The sequence below is a fragment of the Emys orbicularis genome, chromosome 1, assembly GCF_028017835.1.
Source record: "Emys orbicularis isolate rEmyOrb1 chromosome 1, rEmyOrb1.hap1, whole genome shotgun sequence".
Classification (NCBI taxonomy): domain Eukaryota; kingdom Metazoa; phylum Chordata; order Testudines; family Emydidae; genus Emys; species Emys orbicularis.
This window is the reverse complement of record NC_088683.1, coordinates 119,061,685-119,077,566: the sequence shown is the minus strand read 5'-3', so window position 1 is coordinate 119,077,566 and position 15,882 is coordinate 119,061,685. Positions and strand designations below refer to the sequence as shown.

The following is a 15,882-nucleotide window of genomic DNA, read 5'->3' as shown; positions in this document are numbered from 1 at the left end:
TGGGGTTGATAGTTATTCTCATGCTGTTGCCTATAGTTTCTTGCCCATCCGCCCTATACACATGTGCGGACACTTCCTGTGTTCATGTGATACTACTGCCTAAGATCCTGGACAGTGTATGTAATTGTGCACTGCTCTCTGGCTGTCTTTATCTTACCTGCTGCATCCCTTATATGTACCATGATGGCCTGATAATTCTAGGACTGTGTGCATATTCTTTTCAACATTCACTGATTGTCAGGAAAAAATGGAAAAAGTATAAGTAATATAGTTCCCCAAATCTTCCTGCCAGCTCCCTGCCAAGCAACAAAACTTCGCAGCAGCTTAAACCCAGCGGCAATATCACACACACCCACACACGCCATCAAGAGACATGATCTCCCCATATGCTGGCCCTGCCAAACTATCTCTCTCACCCAAATCCTCAAGAGAATGTGACATGATCCAGATCACCACCTTCTTGCTGAACCCACTTGCACTCAGATACTGTGACAATGAGTATCAGATAAGAACCTAGAGCAGTGGTTCTCAACCTATTTACCATTGTGGGCCGCATATGCACCTCTCTGTGTTATGTGGGCCGCATCCACACACTATATATACTACCTGTATGGCCCTGAGGATGTCACATGAGCTGCAGCTGTATGCTGATTGGGCTGCCCACCCGGCCCGTGGGTTGAGAACCACTGACCTAGAGAGACAAGGTGGGTGAGATAAATTTATAACTTTGCTAGATGCTAAAATTCACGGTCTTAATAAAGACATTGGATTTATGGTTTATTACAATAATCTGTAAACCACTAATCCCCCTTTTTGTTCTGTGACTACAAGGGAGTTAACTGGCCACTTCACCTTGAATAAACTTCACCAGCTAAACTATCTGTTTGATCTTGTACCTTTTCCAGACCTGAAGAGGAGCTCTATGCAGCTCCAAAGCTTGTCTCTCTCAACAATAGAAGTCGGTCCGATAATAGATATTGCCTCACCCACCTTGTCACTCTAATATCCTCGGACCGACACAGCTACAATAGCACTGCATATAAGAACCTAGACAGATCTCCACAACTACTCTTCCTCTGGCTCCCCTTTATTAAAAGGAACTGGATCCAGTACCTTTTCGCTGTTGGATCTACCTACAGTCTCTGCATCAAGCGCCTTTGACCTGATCCACTATTTCTAAAATAGTGCAATGAAATGTTGAAAGCAGAAGGGGAAAATATGGTTTCCATTACACGTACTATAGTTTGTACTGAAGTTTTGCCAGCCATATATAAACTCAGCTAAGATGCATTGTTAATTGACTTCTCTGTCTTGTTTTTATTCTTTACAGTAGTTCAGAATCCGAGATGGAGGAAGAGGAGGAGGAGGAGGAAGAAGAGGAACCGGGGCAGCCACAGCTGCCCACCTCAGACCTGGGAGGCGTGCCATGGAAAGAGGCTGTGCGAATCCATGCCCTTTTGAAGGGAAAGAACGAGGAAGAGCCTGAAAGTCAGAAAAACCACGAGGCTGAAGCCCGGGAAGAGGAAGAGGAAGAAGAGGAGGACGAAGAGTCTAGTGAAGGTTAGAAAAAGATCGGTTTGTATTTTCCTTCTGCTACGCAGGCAGGGCAAGCTGAGCCAAGTACCCATGTTCAGCCCAGAGTGGTGTTGGACAGGCACCCCTACGATCAGATGAGTTAGATTGTACCTTATTCTTCTCAGGAACACCATTGAGGGCTGATGGGGAAGCAGTGAATCGGGGCGGGATGGGAGAGGTTCTTATGAGGGTATATTGATGGAAGGGAACCAGTGAAGGAACTGAGTCAAAGGGCACATGCATACTGCAGCTGGGAGCGTGCCGCCCATCGTGGGTAGATGGACATGCTAGCTCTGCTTGAGCTAGCACATGAAAAATGGCAGTGTCTGGGCAGGTTTGGCGCTAGCCTGAGCTGCAGCCCATGTTATCCCCGGCTACACTGCTCGGGCAGAGCAACGCATGTCTGTCTATCCGCGCTGGGAAACGCAATCCCAGCTTCAGTGTAGATGTACCCAAAGAGTGTGTCAAACCAAAGGCCTTCTTATCTTTCGTATCGTTTTTTTCTTTTTATCCTTGTATTTAACATTGCTTTGTACACCTCTACCCCAATATAACGCGACCCGATATAACACGAATTCGGATAGAACGCGGTAAAGCAGCGCTCCGGGGGGGCGGGGCTGTGCACTCCGGCAGATCAAAGCAAGTTCGATATAACGTGGTTTCACCTATAACGCGGTAAGATTTTTTGGCTCACGAGGACAGCATTATATCGGGGTAGGGGTGTATTTGTAAGTGAATTTAGTGCTGATAAATGATGCTAGGTTGACCACATCAGAGACAGAAGATCTCTCTCTAGAGGGCAGTTACAGCACTAGTAACAGCACAGTACACTTCCCATATACTGTCATAACAGTGGGCCTCAACCAACCACAGTACCTTACCCCTCTCCCCAGTATAGCCTGATAAGAGAGATGGGTTTAATTCTTGTCTCCACTTGCTCTGGACTCAGTACTCTGATTGGATCAATATATTCCCATGTTTGGTTCAGAGTGCTAGAAGGGGGGCACTTTATGCCTGAATGCAGGGTGCAGCCAGAGGGCAGAAGATACTTTCCCCTGGGTGGAGCCTACTTGTACCATAATGGTCTAACCCAAGCAATTAATTCTCTTGCTGGTTCCCCTCTGTGTAACTCTCAGCTTTGTGACAATTGTGCTATTTTCTCACTAGTTTGTAGGGGAATCAGATTTGGATTTGGCCCTCTGTTCTCTAGCAAGGTCTGCGGGTGCTGTGGAGGCAGCGCATTCAGCCTTGAGGAGGAGGGAGTGCCTCACATCACCCAGCAGTAACCCCCTATGGCCAATATTAATGGGGCCCCAGGAGAAGCAGTATCCAGCTCTCCTAAGCCAGCAGGAGACATTACACAATATGCAGCCTGAGTTGAATCCCTGTGCTCTCCAGGATGTTTTTATTCCAGCTCTGAGTCTTTCTTTATGAAAAGGGTGGGGAAAAGTTATGGAAGGATTTCCTCCCCTGCACCTCTTTAGTAAGTCATAACCATACTGAGCTTGTTTTGGAAACTGGTATCTTTGCCATGCTTCACTGCCATTCCAAATGGTGACTGGATCTTATCTTTCAAAACATGACTTGGGTACTTGCATTTCCCCTTTACTTTCATGAGAGCTACCAGACTACAAAGACCAGCTTCATAAAGGCCATGTAATGTTGACAGTATGAGGAGAGGTCCGTTTGTGCTGGGCTTCAGTGGCAGTCCTGTTCAGGTGTCATTTGGTGTGGGAGATGGCCTTTTAACTAGGTGGTTTGGCTATATTTTTCCACATGGAAACTGGAACTCCGTAGCTGAAGTCTCTGTCAGAACCAAGACCACGGTTTAAGTATAGTAATATGCATGTTGTTTATCAGTCTACTAAATTGTGACGTTCCCAGACCTCTGTCCAGTGGAGTTTGCCTATCAAACAGGGAGCTTTGAGTACAGTAAGTCTTACTGGATTTCCAGACAATAACTCTATGCTTTCTGATTCTCTGTCCTTTCCCTCTCTGTATTATTTGTGTGTGTGTATCTGATGCTATATGTGGGGGTGTGGCTCCCCCTGCTGTAGAGGGAGAGTATTACCCTTGGGCGAGAGAGCTCCAGCAAGGCCTCTGGCTTCAACGTCTCTCAAATGAAGAGGACACGGGTACTTTTAAAGGTACCCTTGTGCCATCACCACTTTAATTTGCCCTCAGACGGAACTGACATTTTAAAGAGCAGGTCCCACATGAAAAGATTTTCTGTTTTTAGTAAATTGCATTCACCAACTCTCTCGAGGTTGATTCAGGAATTACTGACTTCTTCTCATGATCCAAGTATGGGCACTACTTGGCTGTACCACATTTTTTACTGTTTTTTGTGGGGGAGGGCAGGGAAAGCTAGATCGACTCCAGAGAGCACTGAGACACTTCAAGCAACTGTAAAATATACCTGAAATGAATCTGATCACTTCCTGCTTGGTTAGGTGCACTGTTTCCCATAATGCACTGTGTTGCCATTTTTGTTTTGATGGTTACTTTCCTGGAGTATTGGGCTACAACAGTATGTTCATTCCTGCTACATTGACATTGCTCATATGTGCCAGGATACGTGAGACTACAGGGTGAGTTCTTTCACCCAAATGAGTGGGTGCACCGGAGAGCCAGGGTTGCATGTCTTTGTTTGTAGCTGATTGCTATTATAATATACCTCCTTTATTTTATAGTTCCTGTTTTGCCTGAAACTAATTTTAGTATATGCATCAGTCTGAAATATTTCATAGGAGCATAAGAGAAAATCATATGGGAAAATATCAACATTTTTCTTTGCTCTTTTGAAAATATACGTACAGTATATATAAATATTTTTTGTTCCGAGCCTTTCTTGACCCATCATTTGCTCTCCCCCTGGAGTCTAGCTGTGCTTTGAGCAGAAGTCTGGGGTCCCTTGGCCACTTTCAACACTCACTTTCTATTGGAAAAGTTCAGTTTGGAATGTTAAATCGTCCCTGATTTAACATTTTTTGATGGTGAGAATTGAAGGTAGCCAGATGGCCAGAGAGCACAGGCACATAGGGGTGACTGCTGCCTTTTTCCTTAACTTCCACTCTTCTCTATCCTAGCAGCTGTCCCACTTTAATTTTTGTTCCCAAAGAGCAGGTTTGGGACAGCTTCCAGTTAAACTTTTGAACTACAAAGTCAATTTGTGAGAGAGCCCAGCCACTCCTAAAGTGTTATTGAGTTGCTGCAGTGAAGCTAGAGGGGGAAACACGCTGTTCTTCTGGAATTCACCAAATTATCTTTTCGTGTAACGGTGAACAAAGGGGTCCAGCTTCTTGTGAAGCTTAGTGGCCAGCCTTGGGGGAAGCCACAGCCGCAGCCATTTGAAATCCTTCTGTGATGTTTTGTGGGTCACCTAGCCTAGTAAGGGGTTTGTTACTGCCTGCCCTGTAACCTTCGGTGCCGTAATGCTGTGCTGCTGTGCCTCAGACCTGACACCACTAGCCAGCCCGCAAGCATCAAGGTCTCACCCTGGCTTCTGCCAGCCTAGTTACTCCTTGCAGGGTGACACCAACAGCCTTTCCAGTCCCGTGTCTCCCCATAAATTCATAACCACAGTCCGTATACATAGTTCATAATCAACAGAGAGTCCTGTGGCACCTTTAAGACTAACAGATGTATTGGAGCATAAGCTTTCGTGGGTGAATACCCACTTCGTCAGACGCATGTCAGACTAATCAGATCCAGACTAACACGGCTACCCCTCTGATAGTTCATAATGACCATCAAGTACAAAACATTACCAGCTTTCACAGAAGACCTTACTCAACATATTTTATAGCACAGTAACATTGTATACAGTCAATTCAAGGGCTTATTTTTTGGGGTTCCAGACCCTCTGTTCTCCTCTTGGGTTGTCTGGACTCTGATTGTCACATCTTCAGCCTGCATTCACATGGTCAGACATCAGAGAAACACCAGGTTTGCCCTCTAGCCAGCCCCCAATACTTCACAGGTGGCCGGGCTCTTTAAAGTTTTTACATTATTGAGAAAGCTGAATTGGGGTCTGCTTCTTAAGTAAGGCCTGGTCTACACACACAGATGTGCAGGTTTAAATAAAGGAGTGATTTTCATACGAATATACTTAAACTGGTACAAGTTTGGCTTATATCAGTTTAGTTTACATTAGTAAATTTACAGGAGCAAGCTACATTGATATAGCCTGTTTTAAACAGATATGACTGTGTATTCACACTAGAGTTTGCATGAGTTTAACTAAACTGGTTTTTAAATTAATGCAATGTCTATGTAGACAAGCCATAAGAGTAAAATGTAAAGCAGCATGCAAAGTGCTGCAGGTGAGATGGCACCAGCAGGTGTAGGCTATGGCTGCATTTGCAGCAAAAGCATGTCATTTCCATATGGAAAAAAAATCATTAAAATTAAGCGTCTCTCCCTATTCTCCAATTTCATTTCCTTAATGGGGTTATGGATACTGTAACAAACACATGCCATCTATTTCTAGCTTCTCATTGTGCTGTATAACCCGACCACTAAAAACCTGAGATCTCAGATCCTCCTGCTATAAATGACAGATTCCTAGCACTTGAAATAAAGGAGAATCTATTTGCTGTAGTAGTACAGGGCCTGTGACACACACTTGAGCAATTCTGATTCCATCCATTGAAAGGTAGTGGTAACATATAGGGTAGCAAGTACATTACAGTACCTATTGTGTAAAAGGAATAATCAGGTAATAAAGTTAGTGATGTCAGACCTGTGTCTGGTCCAATTCTACATTCTGATTGGGCCTTTCTTTGGTGATGTCATACCTGTTTAAGTCCCCAACAATCAGGATACAAAGCCATATTATAATATGGAATAAGTCCTGCAGATCAAGTGGGACCTGCTCTTTGTGAGCCTTGCTGAGTGACTATATATTTCTTCCCACTTCCAGCTGTTGCTGGTAATCCTCAACCTTTTAACTCAGCTGTGTGGTGTGGTGTAAACACTAACTCTACTGATCTCAGAGCCTGCATGTGGGAGCATTGGAATACAAGTGCAATGAGGAAAGATCAGACCGCTCCATTTGTTGGCCAGTGACTTGGGCCCTATCAGCCACTCCTGAATATTCTCTTGTTCCCTTCTGGATGTCCAGAAGTTCTGGTAAGGTCAGGTTTTGTGCTGATTCGAAGAGGGATCGTTACACTGAGAAAACTGTGATATACAGATTAAAATTGAATCCCATTCCCTTTTTGTGTATTTCTCTGCTTTCTTTTGCCCCTTTGACTAACTACCAAATAATTTTGTGCTTAGATAACTGCTGCTTCTCTCAATATCCGTTTTCTCCTACTATTATAGTGCTGAGTGTGATACCACAGTCATTTCTGAGACTGAAGTCCTAATTTATTTGGGGAGGAGGGATAGCTCAGTGGTTTGAGCATGGGCCTGCTAAACCCAGGGTTGTGAGTTCAATCCTTTAGGGGACCACTGAGGGATCTGGAGCAAAAATCAGTACTTGGTCCTGCTAGTGAAGGCAGGGGGCTGGACTCAATGACCTTTCAGGGTCCCTTCCAGTTCTAGGAGATAGGATATCTCCATTAATTAAAATATATATATATATAATTTAAATTTATTTTTATGATTCCACAAACCAGGCTTTCTGTGGGTTATTCTGGTGTGTGACAGTCCTTCCCTAGTACATTTTTGACAAATGCCTAGTTCCAAGCTTCTGAGATGGAGCCTGGCCTGTTGCCCTACATCATGGGCAATCTGCAGTCAGTGAAGGTTGGCTCATTGCTGTGCAGAGACAGACGGCTTGTTGCCCTACAGTGTGAATGGCTGTGTCTAGTGCATGCCAATGAGTGGGGAGTGGTTAGTGGAGAAAACAGCTTGCCAGAATATAAAACCCTGCAACCTGTGGCCAGATCAGCCATGGAGAATCCTGTATACCTTGCTGCAGGAAAATGGCGAGGAGAACCCACGATCAAATTTCCCAGGGTCCTTCGCACCGCAAAGAAACCAACAACAAAGGGGAAATTAAGAGAATTGCTACCAGGGTGGATGAATCAAACTGTCTAGTTGAAAACCTTCAAATACACAAAATACCTTCTAAAGCGGTCAGCCATATGTACCTACACTTTTGTCAAAGGAAATCCCCTTTGAAGGAGAGAAGAGGTTATTTTCATTATTTTCAATGAGAATGCTGATATTACTCATAAAATGATGCTTCCCCCTGAACAACCCACTCACTACTCCAACAACACAGCTAGAATGCTCTGAATAAAGTGTTGTAAACCTTAAACTGAGCAAAAATTCAATGCGATATAAGGCTACATGCAGCTGGTCGTTCTGAGGTCAGCCGGCAAAGGGAGACCTTATGGTTTCTTTGTTGCACATGTGGGTGAAAAGTTGTGATTCAACCCCCAAAAAGTTCACTTCCACAATGTTGAGGACCTCTGGGGAGTGAATGGATCCTTTGTTCTGTGGAATTGAGCCCACAGTGCAGACTGTCCCCATGCCTTTTGCCAGCAGGATACATAGGGTAATACTCATTTTGAATAGGCTGAATAAGGCTGAAATTTCTGCTAATTGATCGCCTACCAAATCTCAGTTGGATGCTCAGAGAGTGTCTTCCATTGCCGGGGTGCTGCTTGCAATAGAGGTAGTATGCCTCTGGGCTAGCATTGTTCAGCGTCAGGGTGGAGCAGGAGTCTGAGGATTATGAATGGTTGTGTGTTTCTAGATGCATGCACACATGATGCCAAGCGTTGTCTGTCTGTCTGGCAAACTGATCTTGGCAAGTAATATTTTCTTTTTTCTTTCCTTATATTTCCTTTCCTGTCGTGTGTTTCCTTTCTCTTCCTCTTTTTTCTCTCTCTTTCCACCCTACCCTTCCTCCCTTCCCGCCCACATCCTGATCTGCCTCATCCTCGGTCTGCTAGCTGGAAACCTGAGGCTACAGCAGATTGTAAATCCGATTGATCCCCTGGAGATCCTGGCAGATGTGCACTGGACACACATCCGCGAGAAAGAGGAGGAGGAAAAAATGGTCCCAATTTCAAAGTCCTCCACCTCCAGAGGTAATCTCCTGCTGCATCGATCCCCAGATCACAGTTGCAGCTGTTTAACTCTGTTGCTTCTGCTCCCTTCAAGCGCAGCCTTCTTCAGAAGGGTGAACAATGATTCAAAGCCTCTGCTTCCTGAAACTTAAACACTTGTTTAAACGTTTTACTTTTGAGGTTGGTCTCCATTTAAGTCACTGGTTTTCTAAGTCAACACAGCATAGTGAGCTTTCCTGGCTTGTGTATCTAATTAGACTCTGTGTAACATTCTGCTACAGGATGGAAATCATTTGATATTGCAGGTTGCAAGCCCCTGATAACAGATTTAAAGGGTTCTGGATTTGAGAGGAAGCAATTCAGCCAGTTGTGTTCCTTCAGGATGGGGGTGATGAGGAGTCCAGCCCTTGGAAAAACAAAAGTTACTTATTCTGAAGGGTTGAACAGTTTTCGCGTCTACAATGAATATATTCTGCTGCTGCTTTTCAAAATTTGTATCTGCATCTGGCAGGGGCCTGGTATCTTCAGGGAATGGTGAAGAGCACAGAGGGCCCAAGGAGACAGCTGGTTGCTGTTTGGCTCTTTGTATTGAGATTTGACAGTATTTTTTTTTTTTTTCAGCAAAGTGAGTCACCATTTCAAGATGCCATTTTGCTTCTAAGGTCACTTTGGAGAAGGAAAAAAAATAGAGAATGCTAGTACCCTCTCCCAACATCTCTCATATATCTCATTGTGATTCACCTTCCACACTATTCTCACACTTGGGACTGTGATCTTGTCAGATGTCTTGAGCTAAGCAGGGTGGGACCTACTTTCCTAGTATTGGAGAGCTGTAAGGAAAGCCCAAGTGTCAACAAAACCAAAACTTTGCGGTGTTTGATTCAGTAGGTGGTAGTCTTCCCTCCAAGTCTGTACCAAACCAATGTTCCGGAATGATCTTAGGAGAACTGTGTTACAGAGGTGCTGTCTTTCCAAAGAAATTTAAGACCAAAGTCCTGACTGCTTGTGGGTATTAAAAATCACATGGTACTTGTTCTAAGAGCTGGGGGTCTTAACTCTTGTTCCCTAGCCAAATTCTTGCCAGGTAACTATCTTCTGCCTAAGGTTCCTCTGTAGTTTCAGCTGGGAGTGGCTTTACTGCCTAGTGTGTGCATTTATTATTCAGTGCTGCATTTCACCCCAAAGGTGGCTACATTTGAGTGGTGGGGGAAAGTTATTCTTATAAATATAGTAGCTTGTAAAGTGCTTTGGGATTCTTTGAAGTGAAAGGTGATCTATAAAGATAGATCATTATTTCCCTTCTCCCACAATAATACAAACACAGGCCTCCGTGTTATAGCATTAAACATTCTTGACCAATGTTGCTTGAAGTTTAAGAACCCTGAGTAAGTGCTGACATTGTTCCTCAAGTTTTCCGTACTTAAGGTGAGTTTAGCTTCCACTGATAACACTGCTCTACAGCCAAAATGCTTCTGAAATAAATGTAGTCAAACTTTACTAATTCTGGGTCACTGAGAACGAAAATGATGCTTAAAATTGTTGATTGGCTCTAGTTTTCAAGATATGCTATTGGGTCAGTATATACGACCATTGACTTGGGAATGGCGGAGGATAAGTGAGTTATAAAGGGAAGGGATCTCAATTTAAACCAGAAATGACTAAAATACATCTTTGACTGGATCTATGAATAAATCTATGACTGGGTTTGGACAGTACTTGCTTTTTAGGCAAAACAAGGAATGATGCAATCTGAAGCTGGTATTGCGTCATACATGATATGAATTGCATCATGTTATTCCTAGAAGTCATGGATGATGCAATCATAACGAAGCTTACATCACTCTGCTGAACAAATTGCCCTATATCAGCTCTAGAAATCATACAGTGTCATGCTCTCTTATTTGTCAGTGTTTGATTTTGCAAAGGGACACATTTCTGTTTAGCCAAAGTGAGCAGAGATGCCTCGTACTTGTGTGAACAGTGCAGATAACTTCTGCTATGTTTGTGGTGAAGTGACTTTTGCATCACAAAAGCGCAGTATAACCACTATGGTTAAGAAAGCCTGTCACCTTTATTTTGGCTGCAAAATTGGAGATCAGGACAAGAGGTGGGCCCCACACATATGCTGCAACACTTGTGCAACAAATCTTCGCCAGTGGTTGAACAGGAAAAGGAAATCTATGCCTTTTGCAGTGCCAATGATTTGGAGAGAGCCAACAGATCATACCAGCAATTATTACTTCTGCATGGTGCCTCCAGTTGGGAAAGGTGTGTCAAAGAAGAAAAAGTGGACTGTGCATTATCCAAACATTCCATCAGCTATACGCCCAGTACCCCACGGAGAAGGACTGCCGGTTCCTGATGCACCAGAATCATTCTCACTTGAGTCAGACGAGGAAGAGGAAGAGGATGAAACTTCTGGTCCTGAACCATCAATGTCACAGGACCCACATTTTCTCCCATCCTCCTCCTCTGAACCACACCTCATAACACAAGGTGAACTGAATGACCTTGTCGGGGATTTGGAACTACCCAAGAGTAAGGCAGAGCTGTTGGGCTCCAGACTACAGCAGTGGAATCTCCTGGCAGGTGATGTTAGGGTTTCCATGTTCCGTGACCGTCAAAAGGATCTTGTCCCATTCTTCTTCATGGAAAGTGATCTTGTAGCCTGCAACAACATCGATGGTGTGATGGCAGCCCTCAACATCGTTCACGATCCAGATGAGTGGAGACTGTTCATTGATTCATCGAAGACGAGTCTTAAAGCTGTTTTACTGCATAATGGCAATGTTTTGCCATCAATTCCAGTTGGTCATGCAGTCCATAGGAAGGAAACCTATGACAACATGAAACAACTTTTGAGGTGCATAAACTATGACCAACATCAGTGGCAGCTTTGTGGCGATTTGAAGGTTGTTGCTCTCTTGCTTGGTCTGCAGACTGGATACACAAAGTACTGCTGTTTTCTCTGCAGATTCGATAGTTGTGCAAGAGATTCCCACTACATCAAGAAAGATTGGCCACTCCGACAGTCATTGGAGCCTGGGAGGAAAAGTGTTCAGCATCCACCACTTGTTGAATCAAGGAAGATTTTGTTACCACCCTTACACATCAAGCTGGGTCTGATGAAGAACTTTGTCAAGGCCATTGACAAAACACAAGCAGCTTTCAAGTACCTCCGTGGAAAATTTCCAAGGTTAAGTGAAGCTAAGATAAAGGAAGGTGTCTTTGTTGGTCCTCAGATTCGTGAACTTCTTCGAGATGATGCATTTGACCATGCACTGCGTGGCAAGGAAAAGACGGCATGGAAAGCCTTCCAGTTAGTGGCAATACATTTTCTCGGAAACAACAAGGCAGACAACTACAGGTTGTTGGTGGAAAACCTCCTCAAGGCATACAAAAGCCTTGATTGCAACATGTCACTAAAGATCCATTTTTTGCACTCTCATCTAGATTTTTTTCCACCGAACTGCGGAGCAGTGAGCGGCGAGCGATTTCACCAGGACATTGCAACAATGGAGAAACGCTATCAGGGCAAATGGAGCCCATCAATGCTTGCAGACTATTGCTGTACAGTGACAAGAGATGCTCCATTTAATGAATACAAGAGACAAGCCAAGAAGCGCCGAGTAGACACTGAATAGGACTAAACTATGTACATAATAGTTTTTTGCCTTTTGTTTCATAATAAATTTTATTTATATAACCCTTTTGCTGATTTTTAAAGTGTTACATAAACAGGACAGGTGAAATATTATCATGTAAAGCAACCATAAACACATGAAAAGACCTAGGTTTACAATTTATGATTAAAACTCTACTATCTACACAATATACATAGACATAAAATGTAAAAACTTAAATATCTTAGAAACAGTAGCCAATCAGTTGTTTTAATTGTCATATTTGAATTCAGCACATCAAAATACATAATAAATAGCACATTTTATCTCTGAAGCAGACGACTTCTCAAAAATTGTAGACCAGTGTAACAGAAGTGGCCACAAGTCAAGTGTGCTGCCATTTCTCAGTTTTCCTTTTAGCTTATGTTTTCTCTTCTTATTTTTCCAACATGTTTTTCTTTGTGCAAACAAAGAGCGGTTAAAGCAAAAGTCGACCAGAAGGACTTTCACTCACTCCGGCATTGTGAGCTACCAGTGTCCTGTTTCTAAATCCCAACTCCTCTCTCTGTGACACAGCTGCCTCCATGATATACTGTTACACTTGTCCGTAAAGTGAAGGAAAACCTGTGCTGACCCTTTCCTATGGTGCAGACAATCCCTTCCGTGGCATTTACAACTTCCTTCGGGAAGCAAGCAATCTTTCCTTCCCCAAAGAATAGGCCAAACTGAGAGCTGGATTTCCACAGACCCGTAACTTAGATGCTTCATTGCAATAATCCACATGTGCTGTTTAGAGAGCACTTCAAAACCACTCTCTGGAGTTGATGGTTAGAGCTAAAGGAGCAGTACAACATTGCTGATACCCAGGAAAGCTGTGTTCTGTGATCTCTCATGCTCCAGTAGGAATTCTCCCTTGCCTGTAAGCATCCAAACCCAGGCAATATAGTCTGAAATCAATACAGCCTTTGGCTTCTGTTAGCACTATTTGTGTGGTCATACTCCATCTTCTAGCTTCTCTTGTCAGCTTGACCAAAATGGCTGGAATCTGCAAACAGGACACTGAGGACGTGTTCAGTTCTCACTAACACCCTTATCTTCCATGGATCGTAAAGCAGATTTGGTATTTATACCTCATTATCCTAATTTAACCCTCAAATCCAATCTCCATCATCTGACAAAGCCTAGGTTTTATTTCTGCTCTCGGTTTTGAGAAATTTCTCTCTAGTGTTTCAATTTCATACACTTATTTGTGTCTAACTTTTGATTTACTATCATTTATTGTTTTTTAAATTCAGCATCCGACCTTCCCTCCGTACGCCGTGAGGCGGTGCAGGCATGGCTGGAGACGGTCTCTGGAGGTAGTTTGGTGATATTCATTCTATACCAATTCAGAATAACCCTGCCCGCCCTCTTTCCATGCCTTCAACAGCTGAGCTGGTACCTTAACACTGGAACTGTGGCCCTGTTGCTATTGCATGACTAGGAGGGGGGAGTGTGCATGCATGCCGCGCTCACAGTCCATTCTTGCATGAACTGGGCTTTCATCTTACCCCTTGCAAAGGCAGGCCATACAGAAAAGAACATCTTCCGTGTAATGGAGGAGGAGAAGAAAGTAGGTTTAATATTTTGATTTGGGTTATAAACTGAGGAGTAATTGTCATCCTTCCCCACCCCTTGACAAAGGGATCTCGGTGCTTGCTTGTAAGTGAAAAGATTAGGGAGAGTGCTTCAAGCAGTGTCTGGAGCAAATTACAGCTTCCTGCTGAAGAGACCAAGAAAGAAGATGTCAATTAAGCTAAAGCCAGGGACGCTCTAGAGCCAGGAGTGACTATGGAAAAAGCCACGCTCCACAAACCTGAAACATGTTGCCCACCTAAGCACCAAAGGAGTGGAAAGATGCTAAATGTCAGCTGCTCTTCCTAGGTGGTCCCCTAGAATCTCTTATAAAATCAGTGAGTGTGGATATTTCGGGGGATGGGAGGGTGTTAAATTCTATAAACCACAAAAAGGGTCTAAAAAAATAGAGTAGAACAGGGGTAACTTGTGTGACCTCTAGCTGAGTCGCCCTTGCAAATAGGAGTAATTAGCTCACCTCTAAAACGTTGCTTCTGTAACTGTTTTGGCAAGGCAGCAGCATTTACAGGATAGCTGCACATCACCCCGTCAAGTCCTGGCTGTTGGCCGACATGGACAGACTGCTGAATCTGTAGTTTCTGGCTGCCATAGTGTATATCTCACCAGTTACTGTGCGGCAACTTTTGTCCTCTTGCTCCTCATCCTAACTGCACATACGTATATGCACAGTATATGTATAACTATAACCAGCCACCCTCTTATCCTGTCCCCCAAGCTCCGGGTCCTTCAGAATGGGCTGCCCATTGCACCAGTGTGTTACTTATCTATGCATCCATAAAATATGCTGCTGAATGTTGTGTTTTTAAGGTATTGTGAAGAATTTATTTTCATCTATTAGATTCTTGCTATCGAACACTGCACCACAATTTCCAAATGGAGAAACCAACATACATATAGCCAGGCCAGTGTCAGATAGTCACATTTTTGAAGGTGACACTTCTACACATTTTGTGACAGTTGCACACATTTGATGTTTTTACTTAAAACAAGTTACTGTGGCATTACTCTTTCTAAAATGGCAATAGCTGGTACACACCCAAGCAACAAGCAGGTCAGTAAAGCATCAGTGTAAGGGGGGCGCTGGTTTAGTTAAGAACATCTTTAGATGTCACAGTGGGAAGCCCAGCCCTTACAACTGTGACTCGGCTTCATGTTGTAGATCTGTAAGATTCTGCGTATTATAAAGCCTCTGGTTTAAGGGTGCAGGCAATGTCATGCCACACTCCCTTTTAGGTGATAGCACAGCATCTTATAACAACAGTTTAAAAAAAATGTGCCCCTCCACTGCCGTGATGCTACAAAGGTGGAAAAAGTGACATAGAAGAAATTCTCAGGTTGAAGGGGCAGGACAACCCTTGTTTCAGTGGGACAGAATGTCAGTGTCATGCTTTGAAGACCAAGGAAGCAAAGAGCCTCTACTAGAAAAAGAGGAGAAGATCAAAATGTGTGTGGAAAATGTCAAGATGCCAGCTCACTCTTTCTTAGACTGTCATGATTAGTAGTGTCGTCATTTAAATGGTCCCAGATAGGCTATGAAATGAGCACTGGCATCTGTATACATCATTATGGAGCCAGAATTTTAGCATTGTGTGCATATAGTTTGCAGCATGACTACTGAGAATGTGTGCTCATTTGCAATAATTGAGCATTCAACAACCCAGTTAAATGTCTAACGTGTCATTTGAGCCTGCAGTTGTGATAATTATATGCATAAATCCAAAAATGTGGCCCAGGTTTGTGCAGTCTGCCGGTGCTATGGTTAAAGCTAGAAATGCCTTTAAAACAAAAAAGATTCTGCCTGAAGTTATGGAAAGACCTTGAAGCTGTGTGACCAACACCCACCCATAATAATTGAGATGGGATAAGGTGTAACAATTGAGAAAGTTATAGGAGTCTCTTGGGTTTTGTGAAATATAATTTAATAATATAAATTAAAGGCCATCCTGGTGGGGCCTCATGCTCCCCTCTGGAATTAAATCTTTTTATGTGTAATGTTGTCAAATGCCTTCTTTAGGTTTATA

At 43.4% G+C, this 15,882-nt stretch overlaps 1 protein-coding gene across 4 annotated transcripts in view; it reads left to right on the top strand.

Moving 5' to 3' along the window:
* Nucleotides 1-15,882, top strand: part of MICAL3 (microtubule associated monooxygenase, calponin and LIM domain containing 3) — a 168,515-nt gene that overhangs the window by 114,941 nt on the left and 37,692 nt on the right. For 3 of the 4 annotated variants that reach the window (XM_065405164.1, XM_065405156.1, XM_065405150.1), the window contains 4 exons: nt 1,331-1,560; nt 3,633-3,722; nt 8,487-8,624; nt 13,522-13,584. In XM_065405164.1, coding sequence (XP_065261236.1) covers nt 1,331-1,560; nt 3,633-3,722; nt 8,487-8,624; nt 13,522-13,584 — 521 coding nt within the window. The remainder of the gene's footprint in view (nt 1-1,330; nt 1,561-3,632; nt 3,723-8,486; nt 8,625-13,521; nt 13,585-15,882) is intronic. The other variant, XM_065405170.1, reaches the window with a different exon arrangement.